The 26,764-nt window shown below is 42.1% G+C and overlaps 1 protein-coding gene, 1 long non-coding RNA gene and 1 other non-coding gene across 3 annotated transcripts; all 3 read right to left on the bottom strand.

The window, feature by feature from the left end:
• Positions 1 to 90: 90 nt before the first annotated feature.
• trnat-agu (transfer RNA threonine (anticodon AGU)) lies at positions 91 to 163 on the bottom strand. The gene has a single exon. It is a non-coding gene; the product is annotated as a tRNA-Thr (tRNA).
• Positions 164 to 2,399: 2,236 nt separating this feature from the next.
• LOC137840554 (uncharacterized) lies at positions 2,400 to 2,905 on the bottom strand. Its single transcript, XR_011087290.1, has 2 exons — positions 2,834 to 2,905; positions 2,400 to 2,769 (listed from the first exon to the last, which is right to left on the bottom strand). It is a non-coding gene; the product is annotated as an uncharacterized lncRNA (long non-coding RNA).
• A 6,195-nt stretch (positions 2,906 to 9,100) lies between these two features.
• On the bottom strand, positions 9,101 to 26,207 carry impg2a (interphotoreceptor matrix proteoglycan 2a). The gene is made up of 22 exons (XM_049729234.2): positions 25,746 to 26,207; positions 25,443 to 25,673; positions 25,031 to 25,197; positions 24,395 to 24,420; positions 24,282 to 24,314; positions 23,790 to 23,839; positions 23,634 to 23,695; positions 23,351 to 23,506; positions 21,969 to 22,027; positions 21,819 to 21,839; positions 20,630 to 20,838; positions 19,874 to 19,908; positions 17,932 to 18,103; positions 16,895 to 17,562; positions 16,539 to 16,814; positions 16,247 to 16,466; positions 15,069 to 15,279; positions 13,428 to 13,616; positions 12,031 to 12,232; positions 11,876 to 11,955; positions 11,752 to 11,803; positions 9,101 to 10,981 (listed from the first exon to the last, which is right to left on the bottom strand). The coding sequence occupies exons 1-21, from the start codon at positions 25,807 to 25,809 to the stop codon at positions 11,761 to 11,763; spliced, it is 3,174 nt and encodes a 1,057-aa protein (XP_049585191.1). The 5' UTR covers positions 25,810 to 26,207; the 3' UTR covers positions 9,101 to 10,981; positions 11,752 to 11,760.
• Between the last annotated feature and the right edge of the window lie 557 nt (positions 26,208 to 26,764).

Below are 26,764 nucleotides of genomic sequence, written 5' to 3'. Positions count from 1 at the left end.
AATCAAAAGGAACTCATAACTCTCTACACAAATGCTGGTCACCAGAACCTCAGCTCTTACTAATCCAGTTCACGCGGCAAATGATTTATCAGGCCTTGGTGAGAATTGAACTCACAACCCCTGGTTTACTAGACCAGTGCTCTAACCATTGAGCTACAAGGCCTGGTTAAGAAAACTTAGTTATAATATTACAAGACTATTACAAAAACAAGCAAGCTCACTTCCCCTCCGACAGAAGTCTTCCCGGATTCCCACAGACGCACATCGTCTACTGAAATAATCTCCTCCTGCAGGCTGCCTCCCAGTCCAGCACGTTCGGCGGATGCTTGGTGTGACTGCTGAACGCTTGGCTCTGAATGAAACATCACGCAGTTTGAAATGACATCCAAACAAATGAATGAAAAATGGACTCACTCTCATTTCAGGCTCCGTGAGGCTTATGAGGTCACATCTCATCCGGCGAGCCTGTGCCACGTCCCTCCAAATCAAATATACGGATGAAAACAATGGGAAATTTGAATTAGTAAGTCTGCGTCTCAAACACGACTGCTATCCAAATCAAACCAACAAAGGAGCTCCATCCAGCAGTCAGTTTTCTTTAGAAAAGTGGTCAAATGGAATTCTTCCCATCCTTTTGGCTTTTGTAATCCTGGAGGGAATCTGCTTTATATCAAAGTGGGAAATGGAACACTTTTTTTTTTCATAGATGATTCACCAAGAAAATCAAAGACAGTTTATTTTTATATGTTTGTATGAGATGAATGAAGCCAGGCCTTGGGTAGAAAACTGGTTCGCTTGTGAGACAAGCCTTGAGCTAGTCGTGTCAAGGAGGGGTTCGTCTTTCGAAGCGTTACATACGCAACAAAACTTTGTACTACCCAGGTTTATAATCACGGATCGCTCTATCTTCACCAAATTATTTATTTTATTTTATTTTATTTATTTATTTATTTATTTATTTGGGTCTGGTATTTTTGGATGATTAGTCATGAAAATGTTTGGATGAAATAATTTCTTGACACATGATCACAAATGCGTGTTTATAAATTACTGTGCAAAACTGTTCCCCAAATGGTTGAGTCACATGGTATAGCAAGAATTTTTTTTTTTCTGTCACTTTAGGAGAATGACATTGGCTGAATCAGGAAAATAACACTTGGCTTAATTGTTGCTCACAATGGAGGATTTTATTTAATTTTTTTTCCCCTGAGTAAAGGTTTCTCATCAAGTTTGGGGTTTTAGGCACTTCCTTTTTTGGACTCAACCTCTTTAGCTTTTAAAAACACCATTTCACTCAATTTAAAAAATAAAATAAATGATGACAGCATGCCACAAAACACGAGTAACATTTCATCAAATGTGGTACAGAGAGTTTCTCTCTCTAAACTCTCCAAAATATAAACAAACATTTTCTATTTCTAAACTATTCAAACTCTATCTAAACGCTGAACTGAAACGAACCCGCAACTCTCGATCTAAAATCCACAATTTGAATTGGGCCTGAGGTGTTTATATTATCAAACTTCACAGCAACATTTGAAGTCTGCACCATTCCCTCCCCCAGCCATGTGGTGTAGCGTCATTTTCATCTCATCCTATTACTTGGCGCATTTCATAAAATCACTGTGGTTCACAAATTGATTTCAATTCTGAGATTGGCTGCCGACTGCTGCAATTGGTAATCCATTATCTGAATATTAGCAAGAATTTAAACAGTATGTTTTGCTATTACCCATTGCAGAATGTTTAAAAAACCAGACTCCTGATGTCTGGGATGTGATTGTTATTATAGTAAATACAGAAAGTCCTTGTTTTCTCCCAAGTGTCATTCTGCCAATTAGCATTTGGATACACGTGCTTTCTCTAAAAATGATCAATTTCCCATCACCCTTGAGCTATGATTTTGTTTGAATCAGATTTAGTCTTATTGCATTGTCTTGCTGGTTGAACTATGGCCACCTCCATTTGTAAAATCCCCCTCGGTTGAGAATTCGGCCTCAACGCCAAACCGCATAAACGAGTAGGTGATGTCACGGTGGCTGCGTCCACTTGCCAATGCTTCTCAGATGCTCTTTTATTGCTTCTCTGAGGGCCCGGGAGAACACTTTGTCCAGTAAGGAGGAAACACGGTGTGTGTCTGACTCGCCTGATCCTCACGTGTTACATAAGCCCCTCGCACACAAGGTACCCCAATTGCGCCTGGCAGCCTCTGGATAAATATTCACACTTATTTTTGCATGTGAAAACTGTCTGCGTAAATGTCAGCGTAAACACCGGCGCATCACTGTGTTCACTCCCATAACGGCGCAAATACCCATTTTTACCTTTCTACAAAAATACTATGAGACAGAAAAACATTTTTGAAGAATATGCCTCAGAAATCTCTCAAAACCTTATGGTTTAAAAGTTTGAATTTAGCATTTTTAAAATGTAAGGCTCTTAAGTTGAACCACATATTTTGATGGGGAAGTATTTGGATTGTTTTTTCAGTCTCACTTAAAACCACCCTCAAGATCGCTGAAGACATTTTAACCACCGGCTATCACAGCAAAGTGCGCTTGGGAATAATAATTGCACAGCTGTTTTTTTCCCGGGGCAAAGAAAAAATCTGACTTCCAGTCAGGTTAGTCTGAGATCCTCTGAGACCCTGAACACTGTTCTCATTACCCACCCGCCTAAGCCATGCAGACTATTATGCAACTGCTCACATTGCAGAAGAAACCATTTTGGCCATGACATCACTCCATGAGCTTTTTGAGAAGGAATGGCCTGCAGAAGGGAGTACAACAATGTTAGTTTATCAATGTTTGTTTTCTTGACTGTTCACACTGACCCTCACGTCGTTCCATGCTGGGAGATTGTGGAACATGACAACAATCAGACACGGGGCCAAAGATATTGCTGAAAAAAAAAAAATCACCATTTGTTCTGAGCTGCTGCCAAAGAATCTGCTCCGCATTGAACCTTGATTACAAAGAGAAGCTCTGTACTTCGATGTCAGCCTCCTTGATAAAAACCAAACCACTACGACCTCCTGGAAGGAATCACGTGTTCTGTGTCGGCACCTTGTTTCAAAAAGCACATTGCACGTTTTAAGAAACCACAAATTTTGAGAGAAATAAGTTGAAGTCGCTTGAGGGAGCCAAAAAATGGCAATGAAAGCAAATTGTGGTGACGTTCAGTTATTTATCATCAAACTTTTATTAAGCTCTCAGGCAATTTTTTTAGGTAACCACATCTTTTAGTTCAAATATGTCTGTATCAAAACACGCTTCTTTTTGTGGGCCCTCCTTGTTTTGGAATATGCAAGACAAAAAAGCGCCCAAAGAAACCTCAGGGTAATTTTTTAATGCTCACTTATGTCAGCCAACCTGATAAAAAAAAGGAAAAAAAGGAAAAGGAATCAAAACAACCTCCTGCAGGGCATCACGTTTGCATAGTTGTGCGTCTGCAGATGTTGATGAAGTTACGTTGTGAAATGTGGTTGCTCGCTTGATTCCTGGAAAGCACCATGCCAAGCAATCCAAAAACGCCATGTCGCCAGCACCCGATATGATTGGAAGCCTCAAACAAAGTCATTGTTGCTTTAGCTGCAGCATCTCGTCAAGCGTCAGCACTTTCTAGCCCCCTTCGAGTTTTAGCCGTTTATTCGCAACATTATTCCCGTGATTGCGCTCCGCTCAACTTTCATTTTGCGCCTACTTTTGGAAGAATCAAAGCTCCGTGACGGCTTTTTCCATTGGCCTATGTGGGAATTCCACTTGGAAGCAGCTAATTTTTGGCGCTATGCTCCTGGGATAGGTGAACGATCCAAATTTTCTCTTTGGCCTGTTGCTGCAGACTACTTCGAAAATGAGTGGAAAATCTCAGAAAAATGTAGACGATTCCGCTTACGCGGCAAATCGTCGTCATCTCAATAACCAGGAATTGAAGGTTGTTTTGTTCCTTCAGTATGATCCTGGAACACTGCAGCCATACATTTTTTTTACAGCACTTGTCTTCATTAGGGTCGCTGGAGAGCTGGAGTCTATCCCAGCTGAATCTGGTCTGGTCGCCAGACTGATTAGAAATCGGCAAACAGAATAAAGTTAGGTTGAACCCAAGCAGACCATTGGGTTTTTTAATGGTCTTCTTCCTTGACCATTAAAGATCTTTTGGATTCCAGTTTGAAAGCTTAGAAATAAAAATCCCAAAAGTTATGTCCAAATAGCAAGGTCACAGCAGGACAATCATAATTCAACGAATCTCCATTGACAGCACTAATGATCATTGGCAAGGGTGTCGTGCGGGGACTCATCCATCCGTGTTCATCGTGATCTGCCTTTTACGAGGTTCCTAAACGAAAAGGCACTTTGTCATCTGTTGGAGCTATGCTGGCATGCTCCCTCAGCGCACTTATTCGTTTTACAGTCTTCGCTTTGTTGAGTCATCCCAACGGCCCAGCACATCTGCGTCGTATAAATCAAACTCGTCGCGACACAGAAAACCCCTCGACTTAAGAGATAAAAGAAATACATCATTTGGAATGGCTAAATTCATTCCGAGTGTAATCCAAGGGGGATGCACCTGCAAAAGCATCCAGTTGTGTTTTAAGCAGGACTTCTTGGGAGCTGCTTGACAAAAGAATTTCCCTGTTTTTTTCCTCTATTAAACATCTGAGTGGTTGCCATATACCGTATTTGCCGGTGTACAGGTCGACTCGGTGTATAAGTCGACCCCCTAAAATTCGACGGAAATTTACGATTTTATGATATATCCTTTGTATAAGTCGAGCTCAATTGTTGCATTATATTAAACTTCAAAATTCAATATGCGAAATTTATTGACGAAATGTGTTCAAATTCCGGGAGGCCGTGCGCATGCGGCTGTTTATAAGCACCGCGGAGGAGATCGCGGCCGGCGAGCTCGCGCACGCCGCCCGGCACCAATGGGAGGCCGGAAATAGCTCCAAGCCGAGCGGATCGGCACTTTATAAGCACCGCGGAGGAGATCGCGGCCGGCGAGCTCGCGCACGCCGCCCGGCACCAACGGGAGGTCGGAAATAGCTCCAAGCCGAGCGGATCGGCACTTTATAAGCACCGCGCAGGAGATCGCGGCCGGCGAGCTCGCGCACGCCGCCCGGCACCAACGGGAAGTCGGAAATAGCTCCAAGCCGAGCGGATCGGCACTTTATAAGCACCGCGCAGGAGATCGCGGCCGGCGAGCTCGCGCACGCCGCCCGGCACCAACGGGAGGTCGGAAATAGCTCCAAGCCGAGCGGATCGGCACTTTATAAGCACCGCGCAGGAGATCGCGGCCGGCGAGCTCGCGCACGCCGCCCGGCACCAACGGGAGGTCGGAAATAGCTCCAAGCCGAGCGGATCGGCACTTTATAAGCACCGCGCAGGAGATCGCGGCCGGCGAGCTCGCGCACGCCGCCCGGCACCAACGGGAGGTCGGAAATAGCTCCAAGCCGAGCGGATCGGCACTTTATAAGCACCGCGCAGGAGATCGCGGCCGGCGAGCTCGCGCACGCCGCCCGGCACCAACGGGAGGTCGGAAATAGCTCCAAGCCGAGCGGATCGGCACTTTATAAGCACCGCGCAGGAGATCGCGGCCGGCGAGCTCGCGCACGCCGCCCGGCACCAAGGGGAGGTCGGAAATAGCTCCAAGCCGAGCGGATCGGCACTTTATAAGCACCGCGCAGGAGATCGCGGCGCCTCATTGGACTTCCAGCGGGCCGCGCACTCGCGCACGCCGCACGGTTCAAATTTTCTAAGTGCAACGCACAATGAGATGCATGAGAAACGGCCTTGGTTACCATCACATTTGAAGCGATGAATACGAAGTTAAATTTTATGACTCGGTGTATAAGTCGAGGTCGATTTTTTTCGGTCGATTTTGGATCGAAAAAGGTCGACCAATACACCGGCAAATACGGTATATTAAAAAAAATAATACAAAATTCTCCAGAATCATTCTCTCGGTGGCTGCAAAGTGAGGTCTTCAGTTGTGGTCAGGTGACTTGCAAGAACACTGGTGATGGTGTTATTGTTGCTTTTTAACCATAAACATCTGCTTGACTTGCTGACACCAGAAATCCAAACTCAAGTTAAGCATTTTAAAAGCAAAAAGAGGATCAAAATGAACTGAAGAGTTTTCACAGAATAGCTTTTTGATGATGTTAAGGTTTAAAATTAAATACAACGTAAGTGACCTTTGTCATTTTCAAAACATATTTCCCCATAGGAAATAAAAGCAATTGAAATTGTAGCATTTTGACCTCTAACTGTACATTTTGTTAAGTCAAAAGTGGTAGTCGTAAAAGGGTTTACTAACGGTAGCACTTCTCTGGTCATTTTCATTCTAGTCTATTAACCATTATACTTTCAGCTACATATGCTATTCACATTAGCATCTGCTTGGTAAATTTGAGTTGCGTGTAATATGCTTGCTCATCTGGTATGAGCAGCAATTTCCTTTCCCATTTCTCAACAAAAATGTCAGCATTTTTAATAGAAAATTAAATTAACCCGTTATTATTAAATTAGCAAATGACAACTGGAAAAAGACACCTTACTTGTGTTTATTTCATTATTTATGAAAACAAGTTATATATTTATGTAATGGGAAAGCCAAAGACCGTCATTTTTTTGTGAAGTCTCAAAACTCTAAATAAATTGTAGCATATTTATTTTAAGTGAAATCCAGAAACACTCAGGATGATGATGAGGAGGATTAGTAGTAGTAGTAGCATTATTATTATTATTATTATTATTATTATTAGGAGTAGTAATAGTAGTATTCAAACCTGACCCAGAGGGAAAAAACGAGGACAGCTTCGTTATCATTGTCATGGATCGGACGGAGCAGGGCGACCAAATGCAGCTTGGACCAGGGTTTACTGAAGCAAACTCAAAGACAGACTAGAGACTCGACTGGAGACTAGAAACAAGAAGACATGAGACGAGAACAATCCGACAGGGGTGTGACGTGCAGACAGGACTTATATATGCGACAGGTAACGAGAGGCAGGTGACTGTGATGAGTACATCGAGAGACACAGGAAGGGAGGGGCGAGCACACAGACACTGACAATCAGTGCAACAAAAATCTAGAAAAGTTTACTTTCATCTTGAACAGAAACTGGGGTTATCAGCCTCTTCATGCATTTGCGTGTATTTTTCTTAAAGCTACAGTACACGCTCATAAATCATGCAGATTTTATAAGACACTTAACGAGAGCATGCAAGAGGACCCGAGGCACAGAGCGTCTGCATGCAGGCTCATTGAGACGTCCACTGTCTTCCCTGCAGGCTATCATTACTGTCAAGTGAAGCACGACCGCAAAGCCAAACCCCGACCAATTCGTTATGATGCCGCATATTTTATTTTGTGCCGGTTGCCATGAATACCCGTTCTCCCATTTCAAACACAAGTGCCCTTTAAATGCTTGTCGATGCTGAATTAAAAATGCATGGCGGGAGATTGATGAGGCCTTCAGTCATGTTGATGCATGGGCCTCTCCTGCGGTCTCATTTTCCTCAGCCACCACCCGTGCGAGAAGGATTTTGGAGAGTTAGGTCATCCGGTTAACAAACAAAAAAAACAACCTTCATAAATGCTGATCATGCAGATTTGAAGTTAACTTTGTTTCACCTAAAAGGACTCATCTGTGCAATATGAAGGAGTCCCTTAGGGTCTAATGGGAGAACCAGTGCAGATCTTTTTATTTGGAAGTTTCCAAGGCCTCGCTTGATTGTGGAAGCCTTCCTCTCTTTCTGCCTTTCATCAAGACTGCACCCAAACAGATTGTTGAAATCAGTTCTTACCATCTTAAGTCTCTTCATGACCTGTTGATTTTTGAGCACAGGAACAAGGACCAACCAGATAGCTTATCAGGATTACGCCTTTCCGCTCGGTGAACCTTTGACCGCCGCTAATCAGTGCAGATGCGGATAAAGGTGCAGATTACAACTTGGCCGATGGTGTGGAATTGATAGTTGACAAATTGAGACAAGACACAATTGAGTCAAAAGTGAGCACACTACCGAGATGCAACTAGCACAGGTGTTGTTGAGTCACTCCGCTACTCTTGTGTGTTCACAGAAGTTCCGAACATTCAGAGAGAAATAATACAATCGATCCATTTTATCCTCATCAATGTCTCCTGCCTGGATTGGTCGCTTGCTAATCAATCGCTGCAATGTGTGCCTTGTGAGGATAAGTGGTTCAGAAAATGGATGGATGGATTATAGCAGTAACTTCCCTTTAGAAATATGAAAATACTTTATATTAAACATTATCTGATTTGATGATGTCTACGATACCATGTATGCATAGTGCAGGAATGTCAAAACTTAACTAAATGAGTGTGATATCTTGTAATATTTGCATTTTTCATCATTAAAAAAAAAATTAAGCATTTTTATTCAACTTTAATGACCTATTAGGACACAACAATACCTTGTAACGTTGAACTTTTGTTTTAGTTTTAATTTAAATTAAAAAAAATAAAATTTTAATTTTATCTAATAACATTATCAAGCAGGCTGTTAAAAATCTTTCTATAAATTTCCCAAAAATGGCCACAAGAAAAACTTTAGAGACCCCTAGTGTTGACAGCAATGGTGTTACATCAAGATGCTATTTTTCACACTATTCTGTATTTTTGCTTATTATTCTGCATCTTTTATTTTTTTCGCCTGCATCAACATTTTGTGCCATCCTGCTGAATCTCCTTTGAATCAATTTTGGAGTTTCAACTAAAAAAGAAAAATAGACAGGATTTAAATCAATCTCATTTGTCTTTGTTCTTGCTGTGTGACTGACGCCATTGCAAGCAAACGAAACAATAGGCACATCTGCATCCATTTGTTTGTCCCTTGCAACATCAACACACCCGCACGCTTGCACCACACTGTGTGACACGTTCAGTGTTTACACGCGTGCATGTGTGTGTGACGTAGGCCGATTAACAGGAGGCGCAGGGTTTTAGACACCGTCACGGCCACAGGCGGGGCCGTTAATCCACGGCCCTGAGGCTAATCCGTTTTCTAGGATTAGCTGCTAATTCTTCAACCCGTCAGAGCGCGTCAAGCCAAGTGTGACATAGAAAGTCTGATGTGTTACAAAGCATTATATTTTACACACATGGCATTGAAACAGCTGCACAGTATGGAAAGACATGGTTGGATAAAGAGTATAAAAAGTACATGGTTAGATCATGAAACATTTGGGATGTGCATCCTAATTAATATTTTGACCAATTACAGTGTACTCAACTGTGCAGCAATGAAAGTCTATCTATGGTGGCCTTTGCTTGAAATGAGAAACTTTTAGAAAGGAACCTCTAAAGTTGAACACGTTGGACAAAAATGCTGCTTTGGAACCCATAGTGAATTCAGAAAAGGAAAATCGTTAAAAAATCGTTTAACATTCTTGGACAATCGTTCAAATCGTATTTAATGTACATTCATAAATCGAAAATGAATGTAAGTAAATGGAGGCAAAATATCAAAACCAGGGATGGGGGTTGACAAAATCATCTTGATGGTTCACGGGTAAAAGATAATGCTTACATTTTATTTGGAAATGGAGGAAAAAAAAATCCATATCACCATCAGAATTCCTTCTGACCAATTAATCAATCACGCCCATCTTTAGTAAAAGCAATAAAGTGTAAAAAAGTAAGTCAACTGCTGCTCATAATAAAACAAACAAGCACAAGAACAAAATTAGTAATTGTAACTTAGTAAAATGACTATTTATTTATTCTTTTTATTTTTTTATTTAAAAAAAAATAAAGCTTAACACTAATCATAAAAATGTCTTCTAGATTATTGGAAGATGTAACAAATTAATCTTTTTGTCTTTTTTTATTTATTGGAACAATTAGTTAATCCAATTTTATGACCATCCTATTTTCAAAATATTATTCTCTAGCGAAGCAGCTGAAGGTGTAGGGGTACACTCGCCTGACCTTTGTGCGGGCAGCGTTGCATCGATTCCCGTGCAGTGACGATGTGCATGAAGGGTAGGCCGATAGGTCAACTTAATGGTGTTGAAAATAGATGGATGAATATTCAAAGTCAATCTTAGTGTGCTTTTGAGTGACGCGCTGTCGCCCGTTGCTGTACTAACGTTCAAACAGGGTCACTGTCCCAATTGTACAATCTGATTGTACTTTAGAGGTTCCATCGTACCAAGTGAGTGGTAGCTAAAAGTATGGTGTTCATCAAGTTGGTGTGTGTGTGTAGTTTTCTAAAGCAAGCTAAACATCGTAATGAAGTGGGACAGCTACGATTTACTGCTCAGCGGGAGAACACTGATGGAGTGTAACGCGTCCAAGGGTGGAATGTGAGAGAAAAACCAAAGAAAACACAATGACAGGGCCAAACTGGTAGTCGCATTAAGAAGGAATTGCTGCTAACCTTCAAGTGTTTTGTCCCTTTTCCCCATTTTTTAGCAGTGACCACCATTTCTTCTAAACATTCCCCCCCCCCGGCAAAATGTGTTTTCACTTATTTCTGGATGCCGCTGATAAAACGGGCAAAACATGTCCGGGCATCTGGTTCGATGGGGCCTTGAAATGTCGGCAAAACCCTTTCCACGAGAGACAATATTTGGCCACCTTGATGCAAACTACTCTATTAGACAAGAGTTTATCCAAACGTGTCACTTAGATGGTAGATGGTAGATTTAAAACATCAACGAGCATAGCACCATCCGCTAAATCTCAGCTAACTCATCTTTCAGCTCAAGTTGAGCTGAGCTATGTTACTGTGTGTACATTGTTTGAAGTTCTTCAGTTTCAACATTTCAAGATTAAGCACATTTTCCACGGAGGGACATTTCCAGCAGAAGGCACCGAGGAAGGAAGAAAGGACAGTCTGCAACTGCTTCTCACGTCTTATGCAGTGACGATTGCAGTCCTGGAAAGAGGTGAAGGTGTCCATATTTGAATGCTCAGAACAGGTCTTCGGAATACAGAGATGTTATTCTGTGAAGAACAAAAAAAAACAGGTTAAATTGGTACCATTATCTTGATTTGGTTGCTTGCTGGTCGGTCGATTTGCTGCTTGGTTTGACAAACAAGTAGCATACTGGAGCAAAAATAATTCTTACCCATTTTTAGCAATGTGTCTATTTGAAGAAGGGCTTTATTTATAATTGACTCATTCTGCAACTAACAGCAGCTATTATAGTCTGGTTGTAGTGAGGCCAAATGGTGCGGTTTTTGTGTGGCACTTGACCTTCATTTTCAAAAGCACACAATGTACTGGGGAGGAAGAGTATCTCCAAGAATGTAATCCTTTTTTCAATCAAATGATTTGGACAGAATTAGTTTCTTTATCTTTTCACCTTGGGGAAGGTCAAATCTAGTTGTATCTACAAATCTGCCTGGGGGATGCAATTACTTTTGTAGAGAGTCCAAGGCGCATTAATTGTCTTTGAAATGCCAAGTTGCAGCCAGGAGGCGACTAACCTTGGCACCGCTGGAAGTACAAAATCCTTGTACGAAGTAATAAAAATACTAGTTGACTGTCTCACAGCCAATTGGTGACCTGGTACTTTACACCCTCTTCAGTCTACACCACACTCTGACTTAGTAAAGTATCTAGAGGGCATTATGTGGTGACAATACAAGCTTTTCATTGGACCACCATCGATTTATTTTCTATTATCTTGTGTTTTCATCATGTTTTTTATTTAGGGTTGTAAAAAGGCCGATTTTTATTTTGAAAGGCACTCTGGGGAGACTAGAAATACCTTTTTGTTTCATGTCTGTGCAGAAGAACTTTCTCTTCGGGTATCCAGAACACTGCAGAAAAACACACACTTGAGAATGGCTAACATTAGAAAGTATATGCTGAAGTATATGATGTTTGTTTACGCTTGATGCTGCCGCACGAAATCAGCAAACTGACGGTCCTTGGCGTAGAGCTCGATGATGCGTATCCTGTCTTGAATTTCCTGTTGGAAAGGAACATGACATGAAGATAAAAGTGTACATTTGAGTCAGAGGTCTGATACTGCACGGTGACTCACCTCCTTGGTCAGTTCGCTGTTCTCGTAGATGTGCCGGATCTCCTCGCTGCTGAAGTCGGTGGAAGCTTCGGCGCTGGCGCTGCTGTAGACAGGAGCTTCGGGGTAGCGGCGGTAGTAGTGGCTGTAGCCGGTGGTGGCTTCGCTCTCGTACATGGGGTTGTACTTGGTCGCCCTCTCAAGTGATGGAACGCTCTCAGCATGTCTGCAGAGAATCATAACGTAGGGACTTATTTCATATAAGCAACCTTTTCAATGCAGTAAATTTTCTTTTGTGGCCGTTGGATTTTTGTAAAATACTTTTATTGGCTCGAGATTAGTTGGTACTGCACTTTGGCCCAATTTCAATTGCATTGGTAAATTTCCTTTTTCCTTGGGTGGCTTATATGGGAGCAGCTCCTTTATAACATTATACTTCCTTCTTAACTGTGTCATCATTTTACTTGTAATTATACACTTTCTTCAACTTATCAGGGTTAAAATCAGACAGTTCTTTGGCCATAGGATGGTCGGAATGTTTCCATTTTTTGGCCTTAGCATAGTGGCAACGCTCAGGCATGCACACGGTAATCGAACTTGGTGTGGACCAATCGGTTACAAATTAACTCTGGATGTGGAGAAAACAGAAAATTCAATCCAGCTAGCAAATGATTACACTTGCTCTTTTTGGTCAGGCGTTCACACGGTAATCAAATTGTGTTCGGACCTAAATCAACCAGTTGGTTTGGAATTAATTGAATCAGTGGCAAGAAACCTTGATATTATCCTGTGAGCAAATTATTTGATTTCTGTTTTTTTTTTTTTAAGATATGCAAACACCCCAGGGAAAACTATAGATGAAAAAGCACTCTACAACAAAAAAATAGCAAAAGAGGCAAAAGAATGCAATTTAATTCCGCTGAATAATGCAGAATAATTCCTCTAAGCCTAAACTGCACTCCAGACTATAACAAGGACAATTGCCTTAACACCTAATACTTAATACAAATCAACATCCTATTGGAGGAGTTAATCAGATAAGATTATCAGTTTTTCTCCACAGGCGGCACTACCACACACTTGTAGATAGAGGACAAAGAATGTGTCTTGTTTTGTGTGGCTGCCAAAAAAAGGCTGATGAATAAAGAGATAAGTAAAGGATTGTGTTGGGGCTAAAATTGGCAGGCGAGCTGCCAGTTCAGCCACGAGAATCTCCACTAAATCCGATCCCTTAAACAAAATAACCAGATTGATTCTTTCTGAAACCCATTATGTTAATGTAAGTCTTTAATTTTTGAAGTATTTATTGCACACCCATACCAGGCAAGCTGTATGCACAATTGGAACAGGCCGTTGGGGTATTGGATGATGGGATGGATACAAGAAGGTTTGTCACAAATGTTGTGAAAAGGTTCCCTTACCGTATCGGGTCCTCCGACTCATCCTTATCGTACTGATCCCGTAAAGTCCTGGCGAGGAAGAAGATCACTCCGGAAGCCACCAAAAGGAATCCAGCCACTGAGGCCACCGCAATGCCAACCACCAGAGGCTCCGATACATACTCCTCACAGTGCTCTCCTCTGTACCACCAGTTTTCTCCAACACGACACCTGGGAAGGACATGCATGGTGCATTCATTTTGGTTTTAGAAAGTGATGGAATTTGAAGAAAATTTTGAGAATAAATCTGTTGTATTTGGGTAGCTTCTGTATTTTCCATTAGCGTGATAGAATTCTCACCCTGTATATTTTTTGTGAACCGAGTGTCATACATTTGAGTCCATCTATTATACTGATATGTTAGCTTCTATTAAAAAAAAATTAATAATAGTATGTTAGCTAGCTATGAACCGTTTAGCTTGAATATGCTTGTTACTTGTGATCAAAAGGTGTTTTTTTTTTTTTTTTTAAGCGTGTGAATGTTTTCACATTTTACATTATGTTCATTGGGGTTGATTGATATGTTTTACTGGTGTGGCAGTAAATGTTAAAAGTGTGAGATCAGCCATCATTTGTTTACTATACAGTACCTAAGATAATTAAGAACTTTATGATGTGTATTTCGGTGTGAGACAAAAGGTTTTGTTTGGCTTAGACCCTCCAGCGGGTCTGTTCATAATTATTCGGGTAGGACCACATTGAGCACAACAACCACATGTTCCAAAAAAAAAAAAAAAAGCCCCCTTTATCAGGTTAACCACATGGACAGACATAACAAAACTAAATTAGGGCAAAAAGATACCTGAGGCAAAGCAGTCCTCTAAAATGTAATTATAATCCCTACAAACAGTGCTTACAAAATTTTAAAGGGAGTCAAAATGGATACCACACATTTCACTATTAGGCAGTAGATCCATGTACGTTGTGTATGTGATTTCATAAAATCTTCTTTAATACTGTGCCCAGCAGGTAACACTGTAAAATGTAAAGTCTTTATATCTCAAATCAAGGCAAATTTTCCTTTTTCTCTATATGCCAAGATTTTTCTTCTGAGCAAGCAGTTTTGATGAATAAGCATTTCAATTCAATTTTGTATTTCTTAAAATTTGTAATAGGGTATTGTAACTTGCCTTTCTATTATATTATAGGTTTATGATAAATTTTCTAGTCTATTCTATTGATAAATAACTTTTCCTGACTTTAGTAATATTGTCCTCATTTTCTTTTCTTTTTTTTTTTAATTCCAGATTTTGATACACAACTATTTAATGTCCATGTAGGAACTTAAATACTTACAAAGCCATCTATTTGAAGTAGGCGTTTATTTTTCTGATGTGAATGATGTCGTCATTGTGTGTGGAAAAAGTAGCAGTATTCTGAGAACTCAAATAAATTAAGTTGTATATAATTTTGATGCTTTCTCAGTGTGTGTTGGAAAGGAAGGAGGGACATTGGATTCTCAAGCAAATATTATAGCAGCAGGAGCCGTTCTGTTTTCCTCCTGCATGTGTTAATGCAAAAGGCGAGACGTGCTTGCTGTGATTTAAGCCTCAAAATCCTGCGAACGTGCACGCCTGACCCACACACACTCACACGGATCATTTCCCCCTAATCTCCACCCACCTGCAGATGGCTCCCTGGCCAGGGATGATGTCACACTTGCCATCGTTGAGGCAAAAGTCGCTGCGTAGCTCGCAGATGCTCTGACAAGGCAAACCATCCACGCTGAAGTAGCCGGCGTTGCACACGCACTCGGCCTCGCCCGACCACTTGTTCACCTTGCACTGGGCGTACTCGTTACATGCCTGGAACTTGCACGGGTCAGCCTGGTCGCCTGCAAGTCGAACAACCGCAGGAATGTTATGATGCAGTAAGTGTCAAAGTGGATCAAAAACACATTTGGTACACATGTGTTCTCAGCACATAAATGAGAAGACGTGACCTTTTGCCACTCTGGTGGCAATTTGGTTCAGTGTGCACCTAATTCTACCCTCGAATTGGAAAAGCTCCCAAAATACTGGACCTGTACAGTCTCTATTTTATGAGTAGTCCAGTGGAAATAATATGAAAATGCTGAGTGGACAAATTGCGTTACAACAAAACGATAAAGATGATTTTTAACAGTTGTCTTCTGTTCGTGCAAGAACAAGATGGTTTCCCGTTGAAATAATAAGCAGACTAGCCAGCAAGGAAGCTGTAAAAGAAAGCCAGCATGTGTTCAAACCTTAAAGCAACAGGGAAAGAACATATGACCAGGAAAAAAAGACCTTAGTCATGTTTTTTGTGACCTCAGCAGTCTGCAAAGCATGTGATTTTGAAAGACTTTGACAGTCAACAAAACATGATTCACCATTTTCAGGAAAGGGATCATCGAAACGGACACATGGTCTTATATTACGTAAAAATGTTTTCCAGGGTGACTTCATGGGTGTGACGGTGGCTTTTGATGTCCAGTGGTGAGTTACTCAACCTGCTCTGGTTGACGCCATGTTTGATGTCACTGCTGCAGCCTTTGCCAATTTTTTTTTAAGTGAGGTTGGCAGTATGGTGGATTAGTGGTTTGCACATCCGCCTTATAGAGGTTTGTTCAAAGGTTTGAACCCAGGATCCAGCCTTACCATGTGGAATTTGCACCGACTTTCTCCCACATTCCAAAACCATGTAACCATGGAAATACCCATATTTAACATTTTTACATTGTGTCACTGAGAAAATGTGATATTATACCAACCAGCCATTACACTTTAAATCTTACATGCTCTCTAGAAGACAATCTAGTAATCCCGCAGTAAAGCACTAACCTGATTCAACGTCCAGGGAGTACTTATCGATGGCCAGGTTCATCGTCTGGTAGGCTGTGTTGCAGAAGTCCTCCAGGATCAGATAAACGGTGGTGGTGACACCCTGAGCCACGGGCTTGCCAAATTTCATCCGGCTGTTCACCACAATGCTTCCATTGCGGAAGTTTAGGATCTCCAAGTTCTCAAAGTTACTCAGGTTGGACTGGAGGTAGGGCACAAGCTGCAGGACAAAATGGAACACTTGTTAGTGAAAAGAGATTACCACAAGTGATTTTTTTTTTTTTTATTGTACCAGTTCTAGGAAGCGCTGCTCCAATGCTTTGTACTCTGGGGAACTCTTGTTGAAGAGATCCTCAGAGAAGATCATGTTGGTCACCCTCAAGCTGAAGAACACCATGAGCGCTCGACCGGGATTGGCCGGCAAGGCGATGCTGGCTGGATCGGTGCCCTGTGATATGCTGAAAGGGAATTCCGTGCTGCCTTCTTCTGTCTGATTGATTGAGCCATAATTGAGAACGTCAAAAGTGAGGTCTTCGATGGGAGAATCATTGTCAGCTCCGTTCTGGATCTAAGGAACAATGGAGTTTCTTGTCAGTCAATCAAATCGGTTGTCAACCTTCTTACCTCCAGCATCACATTCAAGCTTACCTCCACGGGTGAAGGCATAACGATGTCATCCTGACCCTCCACAGCTGTGTTGACATCAGCTCCACTCATGAAAGTTATCTCGTCCTCGGCGGATATTGCAGTCGGTTGGGCGGGGCTCAAAGGAACGCTAACTGATGATTCAGGTACATTCCTGTTGACCAACAAGATGTCGTCTTCTGCGATATCGTCACTGGCGATCTCAGAAGCTTCTAGGGGTTCTTCAAGGGATACCGGAGGTGAGGCTGGTGCTTCCTCAGGAGTTTGCCCTCCACTCGGCGTTGCTTCATCGATGCCAGCTTCTTCAACTAAAGGTCCCTCAGGATGTTCAGAATCGACTTCCTCAAGTTCCTCACTCACTGCATCAGGAACAAAGTTGTCTTCTGCTGTTTCACTCACAAGAAGGTCTTCTGTGTCAACACCATTGTCCAGATGCTTCTCTTCCAGAACAACCACGTCTTCAATGTCTTCCGTCGCTACAGTTGTATCCGGCCCCAGGAGGTTGTCCAGGTCACCTGTGCCTGAGGCCTCCACCACCACTGGTGGTTCAGGCAATGTGACAGTATCTTGTTTCTCGGAGGGGGGCGGCTCCTCCTGGTATTTGTCTACGGGATGATCTGCAGCGGTGGTCTGCACGGTGTTCTCCAGAAGCAGATCTTCTTCCCTGATGCCTGAAACAAATACATTCAGTTTTTATTTTGCCCCGCAATGATTATAAATTCCAAGTAAAATGTAAACTAAGCAGTGACTTGTTTTTTAAGTTGTGCTTTTATTTTATGTGCACAGGGGTGGATGCTAATGCTAGCTAGGCAGCAAGCAAGAGCTTCAACTTGCGTCCGCAGTGTTCCACAATTGTGGTGTAAGATTCAAAAGTGAATCTGCTCGACCAGTAAGCAACTAGCAATGGTTTAGCTCATCCATGTGCTGTCGTATGAACTTGGAACACTTTGCACCCTAACTGTGCCCAAATTAGTTCACAGGAAATTTTCAAAAACATGATTTTCACATTGCGAGAATGTGGTTTGACAATAAAGACTCACTGGCAGTCTCAGACGAAGCGGTCGCAACCACAACGGGTGGAGATATCTCAGAGCTCTCCTCTAGGACAACAATGTCGCTTTCAGATGTCTCCACCGTGTCTCCTTCTGCGCTTTCAGGCAGCAATTGGTCTCTCTTGACGTCATCCATGATGAGAACATTGGCTGCCTCATTCTGCATCACAAACATGATGTTTAAAACCAACAGCCTGTTCAAGGATGCAGTAGCCATGTGACATCTGTTTTGCATCAACAAGCCCTATGCATGCGTCAGTGTACTGTCTTCAGAAAACTCCTGGAATTTCCAAAGATAAGTCAAATTAAAAGGAATTAAAAATTTCAAAGAAAAGTCACATTAAAAGCAATTATTGTAGCATGCAAGTTCCTGGGTATACGTGTGTGTTCGTGTAATCCAACCCAATGTGTGTTAACACAACGCGTCATGACAAAATGGGTTCAGCATGTTCGCTAACAACTTTTCTGGAATTCACCACTGTGGCTTCCATTGTAATAATTTATATGCAAACATATTCATGTGCTTGTAATATGTGCACGATGTTTTAATTGGTTGTATAAAGCAAAAGTTAATGCTGACACAATTCTGGGCTCACACACGAGAGTTAAACATTTGGAGAAGCTCTGCTTTCGCTATAAATTCAAATTAATGATGGTGAGCCATACCAAAGAAAAAGGGGTCGTATTTCTGCAAGAAAAAAAAATTACTTGTGGGACTCTTATGAAAAACGTTTTTGTAATAAACATTTTAGCCTGATAGAATGAAAACATTTTTAAGCATAAGTTGTATTTTTGTGAGGCAAAGTGTTTGAGGCTTTGAGAATTTTAATTTTCTTTCAAATTTTAGATTAGTCCAGGGTTGGGGCAGACTGTAGCCTTGGGGCCCCTGGGAACTTTTACAATCTTTCCTGTTATGCCCGTTATGGATGCCCCTTCCTATGTTGCATGTCAGTTTTTGTTGACAATAATTTCATTTGTAGTGCATCTGTGTTTCCATCACGGGTCCTTTTACCGTCCCACCAAGTTAATCTGCTTTTTTTCCCCAGGCCAAAGTTTATGGAACGCGATCCCGTCATCAATATTGTAATAAAATGATATTTTCCAAAGAATGTCTGAAAAAGCACTGCAATCATCCGAATCAAGGATTTGCTTTCAGCTTTTATTTACATCTCAACATTTTTTTTTCACTTCATGGAATTATGGGTTTAAATGAATTCAACCACCAGACGTTATTTAGAGCAGCTCTGAAAGGCTCCACCGCATAAGTGAAGTCAGACGTTAGATGGTATCGCTTGACCCGAGAATAGCAGCAGATTATTACAACAATAAACAAAGTAATCCGATTCACCCGTCACCTTAGTACGCTCATCCCTGTTACCTGGTGAGCTGGTGATATGGCTGACGCTACGGCCCGAGCGCATGTCTGACATTAACTACAGGTTCATGTCACACATCCTCACCGTCTATTTTTTTTCTATTTACATGCATTTTTTAATTTAGTAGTGCCGTGACGTACGAATTGTTCCATGATAATTCTTGCTTTAAATCAGGTATTTGGAGGCCTTTGCATTTCAAATGACTTAAGGTGGTCGCAGAATCATTTTAACCTTTAACTTTTTAAGAGTGAGAAAGAAATTTGATGGCATGGGACCTTTGAAAAAGTCACTCACACACACAGACAGTTGTAATTTGTGTTGTGCCGTTAAATGGAAAGGCTGAGTTAGGGCTGGCTTTCCCATCATGATCCCGACTCTGCACAGCAGGTAAGCTGTCTGCCTTTCTTCATCTTCCTAATAGCACCATGACTTGGCAGATTTCATTTTGTCGCATTTTCTGACGGCTAATTACGTGACGCACCCACGACCCCGAACAAAATAAGCATAATGGGAAATAAACGGATTGACGTGTGTGTGTGCTTGCGGCCACTCACCGAGGTTTCTTTTGTGGTGTGGATGGACTCGGGCTCTATGGAAGTAGGAAAGACATCATTATGACCCTTGAATGACCCTGTCAGTGTTTACCTAACTGACGAAACACGCAAATATCTAAAAAGAACATCAGCTGCTGTGCATCAACACTTTTCACCCATAAAAAAAGCCACTGGTACCTTAATGCATCAGAAATTGATCATCAATCACAGAGTCCAGTAAAAGATGGAGCTGAATTTTAGAAAGCAGCCGATAACTGCGATTGATCACTAATAAATCACAAATCAATTGTCGGTTAAATTTCAGGTGCTGCAGCAGAGACTATAATTTTCTCAGTGAGTCGATGTGTGCGGCCTTTTTACATCTTCCCAAGGCTGACACAAAAGCCTGGAGTGAACTGAGTCAAAAATCCCCAGCGTCTCCCATTTCTTGTTCTCCTGGCTTTGCGGTGCAGTTGGTGACAAGGACCCAAACCGCGGCGCAGTCGGCTTATGCTTTCCCAAAAACTTGCCACTGTTATTTGTTCATTAAATATGGCCCACTTTTTTTTTTTTTTTGCTTCTGTCCTCTCTGACAATGAGAGCAGACAAATAAGAAACAGATGAAGGCTTCAGAATGTTTTCTCAAGTGGCAAAAGGATCATGTCGTCATGTCGCTGCACTGTCTGCCGAGTGTCTCGGGTGACACGCAAAAGTTTGCGTTGGACGGCAACGCGAGCGCCTTCACAAGTGCGCTGTTATAGTGCAGGCGCCCCTCACCACTCTCCAGAGCGCCCTTCAGGAGGTCCTCGGTCACAAAGGTCTTGAGCTCACTGATGGCGTAGACCAGCGTTGGGTGCTCCTTGACCTCGCGGTACGAGTTCTCCACCTGGTTGGACTGCAAGGTAAGGTAGTCCAGTTGGTTGTTGCTGATGCCCGCGTCGTCCACCACCAGGGTGACGGCGTAGTCCACCACGATGCCTTCCAGCCTGGGTCAATAACAGCCAATATTAGTCAGAAGAAACACAGTTCTTGTCTTCTTCTGAGGAGAATTTCACTGACGACTCACTAGGTTATAGGTAATGAAAAACGTGAATGAAATAGCGTCATTTCTTTTTCCTCATCATAAGGGGTTGCCATCAAGCCCCACCTCCAGGCCTGACTCCAGAGTTGGGGCCCCAGGTGACCCCCAGTCGGGCAAAGAAAAGCCTCCCATCCATGCACCACCATCACGATCCAAATAGAGTTGGCGCATCCCCATTCCCAAAATAAAAACAGCTATTCTCAAACACTTAACGCCACACACCCCCTTCAAAATCCCACTTGGCGGCAGGTGGCACACCATCTGTCCTACAAATACGCAGAAAAATCAATTTGATTTTTGCTAAAACAACTAATGTACGGCTGAGGGGTGTCTCATCATGTGACTGAACACGCGAAAGGCTGTGAAAAGAGTTGTTCATCGCTCAGCCGTGACGAATGACTCGGCCAATTGACTCCCGCCCGGCCAAGTCAGCACAACGATCAATATTGAGCTAATGGTGCAAGACACGTCCAAAGAGGCTTTGGAGAGGAAAAAGTCATCTATCAGCCTTGGATGACTACTAGGAGTTGTCCACGCTGACCTACTTTGCACTGAGACACTAATTTATTGTTTTTGCCTCTCTTAAAAGTCACACGATCTTGGTGACATCACCGCTGCAAAATCAGAGCATGGTCATCTTCAGGTGCTAAACCTATAATAAACGTTCTCACCGTCCCCTCGAGCCTCCCTGCTGATCCACCTTAACAGGTGACAGCACCCTCCTTAAGAGCATTAGCACAAGCAGCGAACGAGACGCAGGAAACACGTGCGCTACACTATACTCTCCCAGCTATACACACACGTACACACTTTTGAGGATCTACAGGCTTAAGGAGCTGTGTGTTTTTTTGGGGGGCAGTTCAAGGTGAAAGCTGGCCAACTCACCCTTGCAAATCCTTGTGAGGCCTCCATGAAAACAAGGAAAAAACTGTTTTAAAAGGAATGCCACTTATGTACAGTGTGTATGGTAGCAAACAAAGTGGAGCAGACGCAAATGGGATGAGGTGGGATGAAGCCACGTGAGAGACGATTCACCTGAAGTCCAATACAGACACGCTCTTGTAACCAGGAAGTCCCGACAGAGCGTCCTCAATCTGCACAAACACACTTTGTTACTATAGTGGACACATTTGGTACACTCCTGCATAATGACAAAAAAATAGAAATGATTGTGCACAAATTTAAATATTTGGCATTATGAACATACATATATAGGCATCATTTTATACATGTTTTTTAAAAAAAAATGTTGCGTAATTAATTACATATAAATTAAACTGGTTTATTGTGATTATAAATCTAATACATGATTTTTTAGTTTATAGTTTTGCAAAATTTTAATGGGGCGAAACTACACTTATATTAGTTTGCATTATTTACATACATTACATTGCGATTTCCAAAATATTACTGAGCTGAGAAGAATATCACAAAAAGTGAAGTAATGCTTAAGTAATGAGTTCATTACAAATTTTTACTTTTACTATTTACTTTACTTAGTATTAAATCTGGGCTTGTTAAATTGAACTCAAAGCTGATTTAGTCTGTCCTACCTTCTGCCACTAATACAGGAGCATTTAATTGTTATATGGACTAAACTTCATAACTCCACATTCATACAAGATATGATGAGCAAAATATCAATCCAAAAGAATTTGGGAAAAGGCAGTTGTTTTTTTTACTGAGTCATCAACATTTATGAAGTCAACAATGAATAGAAAATAATTAAATTCCCATTGCAAAACAACTGCTTTAAGAATTGTGCAACAAGATAAGTGTTTGTTTGTGTGTGTGTGTGCGTGGGAGTCCATGTGTTTATGTGTTAAGTGCATCAATGTGTGTACTGTTTCAAATCAATTTATCCATCTATGTGTGGCTTCGGAACCAAACTTGGACCGGACTATCACAACGAGAAAAAAAAACAGTTGGGCACTCACACAGTGTCATTATCAAATATTTTTATAATTGATTATTGTGTCGAATAATCAAATTTATTTGCGTTGCAGCGACTAAAAAACTGTTTCCCACAATTATTGTTCATTATGCAATTCTTTTTGTTTATGTGATATTTAGAGATCAATGAACGACTAGACAACGGTTAAGCAATATCACAGAATGATGGATGTCAATGTTATTCAAAGTAAAAGCAGATGTTTACAAATGTCTTATTTTGATTAAACACAAAAAATAAAGCAGTCTGCTTTTATGAAAGACTAGAGAAATCAGAGAATCATTACTTTGGAGAGGGAAGAATGAGAAGATTTGGACAATCTTAAGTTAAAAAATGTCTCTAAACGATAAATCAATTGTTAAGATACGAGACGATTAATTTGATCATTTATTCTCGATTAATCGATTAATTTTGACACCTCTAATATATCCCGTATAATCCGTGTGTGTGTCTGTGTGTGTTAGACCTTCTGAGCAAGCTGTCTGCTGAGGGTCTGATAGTGTAGCGAGTTCTGGTCGCCCAAGTCATCGTTGTACATGACTCCTGTGAGGAGGATGCTCAGCTCCACCACCTGCTCCAACACGGCCGCAGGTACTGGCTCCACGGGAATATCGTTGTCCAGCTGTGAAATTGTGTGCATGAAAAATACAACACATAAGTAGAAGAGTGGGTCGCCATAGCAACTCAGTCGCATGGTTTTGTTTGAAAAAAGTCAAATATCAATATTATTGTTTAGCACATAGACTCACCTCAATTTCTGGCACAATGGCAGCTGCTGCTTCCTCCATGTCTTCTGTCTCAGCTAAGTCTTCTGAATTGTTAAGATATGATATTAATAATTACTCATTAGCATGGTAATTAATTTCATAACAATAAAGTATGTATCTCCGCTGGGTGATGCTCACCTTCGTTGGCAGGAGCCTTGGTGGTGATTGTCACATCAGGAGCCGGTGTGCTAAAAAAATAGAGGATGGATGGATGGATGGATGGATGGATGGATGGATGGATGGATGGATGGATGGATGGATGGATGGATGGATGGATGGATGGATGGATGGATGGATGGATGGATGGATGGATGGATGGATGGATGGATGGATGGATGGATGGATGGAAATAAACTTAAGCAACAAGACATTTCCACTAATACATCATTTTTAGGTTATCAGATATTTTTAAAAATATTATAAGCATTACTATTATAATATTATATTGTATGTAATATATTAAATGATTTACCTGTAACAGAAAATAAGTTGCATTTATTGGATCATCATGGCATTATATAATGTGTTTATTTGAGGTGCAGTGTTTATTTATTCAGATGGCGATTAACTGAAGCATAACAGCCACAATTTAAACAACTATCGTAATAATGGTAAGTCATGTGACCTCACCCGCATGTCTGGTGTCCAGGCTTAGTGGGTTCACTACAAGAGGGAGGCAAAAAATAAAAAAGTTAATTGTGCAAACATATTGTTTTGATGCTGACATGATTGCGAGGATTTACCTTTTCAAGCCAGGCAGGGACATTTTCTGCATGTGTGGAGAAGAAGAAGGAAAGGTTAGCACAGATAATAGCTTCCAGCTGAGTTTGTTCTTGTTGCTGTGTCAACCTGAAGCACCGAAAGGGTTGAGAGAGGTCAAGGGGACTTCCAAGGGGACTTCTAAGGAGACTTACAAGGAGGCTTCCAAGGAGGCTTCCAAGGAGGCTTTCAAGGAGGCTTCCAAGGAGGCTTCCAAGGAGGCTTCCAAGGAGACTTCCGGCGAATGTTAATGTGTTGCTAACACTAGCTTCTGCTCACTTCAGCAGACTACCTGGATCAATCTACTAGGGATGGGTGGCCCTTTGGAACAAAAGGACCCTAACATCACAAATGGGGGGCCAGGAAGTTAGTTGAAGTTGTTTTCTTAATGGTGACCCAGAAGGGCCACCATTAGTAAACTTCAGGTAGCTCGACATGGTCAGGTGGTGGTCACGAGCCATTGGGCCATCATTAATGTTGAAGCATTTGTCAGCATTTTTTACAATTTCCTCTTCGTGCATTTGGCCTGCTTTCGTTTATTCGTTCATCCTTGGCTAGTTCTTTCGTTCACTCTTTGTTTGGGTTTTTCCCCATGATCGTGTTATGTTAACATCACATACCTTTTTGACCACCCGCTGATGCTCCTCCGATTGGCTGAAGTAGGTACCGATATCTCGCGCCGTCACTACCCCTTCCTGACACTGGTTCATCCAGCTCTGGTACTCCTCTTGCTCGGGGAGGCGTTCCCAGAAGATTTTGAAAGCCTCCCACACAGTCTCCTGGCACGCTAGAGACACATGGGGAACACAAGAACTTCCAAGTCAATACAGGAAAGTGGACAAGTAGAGTATACTGTACAGTCGAAGCTCCTGGAAAGATTTTACCCAGAAGAATTTAATCTTGTACTCTTCATACACATTAACGTAACAGGCAAGTTTTTGTTGTTCCCTTGTTTCGGGAGAAGAAATAAACCCAAAATAGGACAGAATAATTGCAAAGGTCTTGAAGGTCTAGAAAAAATGATGCGCTTACCTCTGAGATTGAAGAAACTGAGGTGGTTCTCAACAACCTGCTTGGCGCTCTCCTGGGCGCACAGCCTGACTCCGCTCGGAAAGAGGATGTTGCGTTTGCGTCTGGACACAGCCACACGACTTCCTCGGGACACAACGATGTCGGATACACGAAGGACACGCTGGAAAGACGTTGCTTTGTCGCCAAGTGCCACCTCAAGTGGACCCATGGAGGATCCTTCCAGAGCGGTGACTATTGGAGATACAAAGAATATCTCAGGCTTGACTTTTCAAGGAAATCCGACAATCAAGTCATCATACGTACCTGCCCTCAGGTCCAAAAACATGAGCACTAAACTAAATAAAAGACATCTCCGCATGATGGACATTTTAAATCCTTGTTTAGATCCTCAAAGCAGCACTTCCCCTTGGGTTTTGCAATGATGTCCTCCAAGTTGGCATAGTTTAGAAGTCTCCCAGTGTAGAAAAAGGTCACAACACTTGAAGCAAGCGACAACTTGCTGTTTTCCTGCAAAGATAACAGCGACAGGGTGACATGATGTTCACAAGGCGTTTCCTGGGCAGATGGCTCCGGGAGAGAAGATCTTTGAACTCGCTAATCCTGTTTAATCTAAGCCTTTTAACGGAGTTACTGGAGCGACTGGGGGAAAGGAGAAGGTGCTTAGTGCTGCTGGGTGAAACGTGGGCAGAGAAAACAGGGCAACAAGTTTAAGGCTACAAAAAAAAATCTCCATGAAGGGAAGGTTCTTCTCAGCAGAGGACTGCTTCCTAAAATACTCCATAGATCACTGGCACAATAGTCTACTGCTAGGGGTGAACCATTTGCTTTTCAAGTGACTGTGTGGATAGTGATATTTAACTGTTGGTCAAATATTTCGTAAATCTGCAAAGCAGTTGTGATAGGTGTTTGACTCTCGGCTGATCCAACTTGTGGAGTTTGTATGTTGTCTCTGGATTCTGTGACTAGTGTACACTGTCTTTTGCCCAGTCAGCTGGAAGATGAGGACTATAGAAATTGGATGGAACAACCTGGTGATGATCATAATGTGGTGGGATGTCTCGGATAGAGACAGGGTGACCAAATGCATCATGATCCTTTATGGAAAAGGGGAAGTGGAACCCTGGACTTGCGATCTGGCTGGTGTGGCTGAGCAGCAGACCTCAGCGCATAGTCGTAGCCTGAGGCAGGCAGCAATCAGAAGCGTGGTCAAGTGACGAGCAAGTACTCGGGGGAGGCGGTGATCAAGGTGCGGTGGGTCAGTTCACGGAAGTAGTTGGCAACGGAGATCATTCAGGGGACAAAAAGCAATGGTGTCACAGGTA

Source organism: Syngnathus scovelli, chromosome 8 (genome assembly GCF_024217435.2).
Source record: "Syngnathus scovelli strain Florida chromosome 8, RoL_Ssco_1.2, whole genome shotgun sequence".
In the NCBI taxonomy this organism is placed as follows: Eukaryota; Metazoa; Chordata; class Actinopteri; order Syngnathiformes; family Syngnathidae; genus Syngnathus; species Syngnathus scovelli.
The sequence above is the reverse complement of the archived record's forward strand: the minus strand, read 5'-3'. Positions and strand labels throughout refer to the sequence as shown.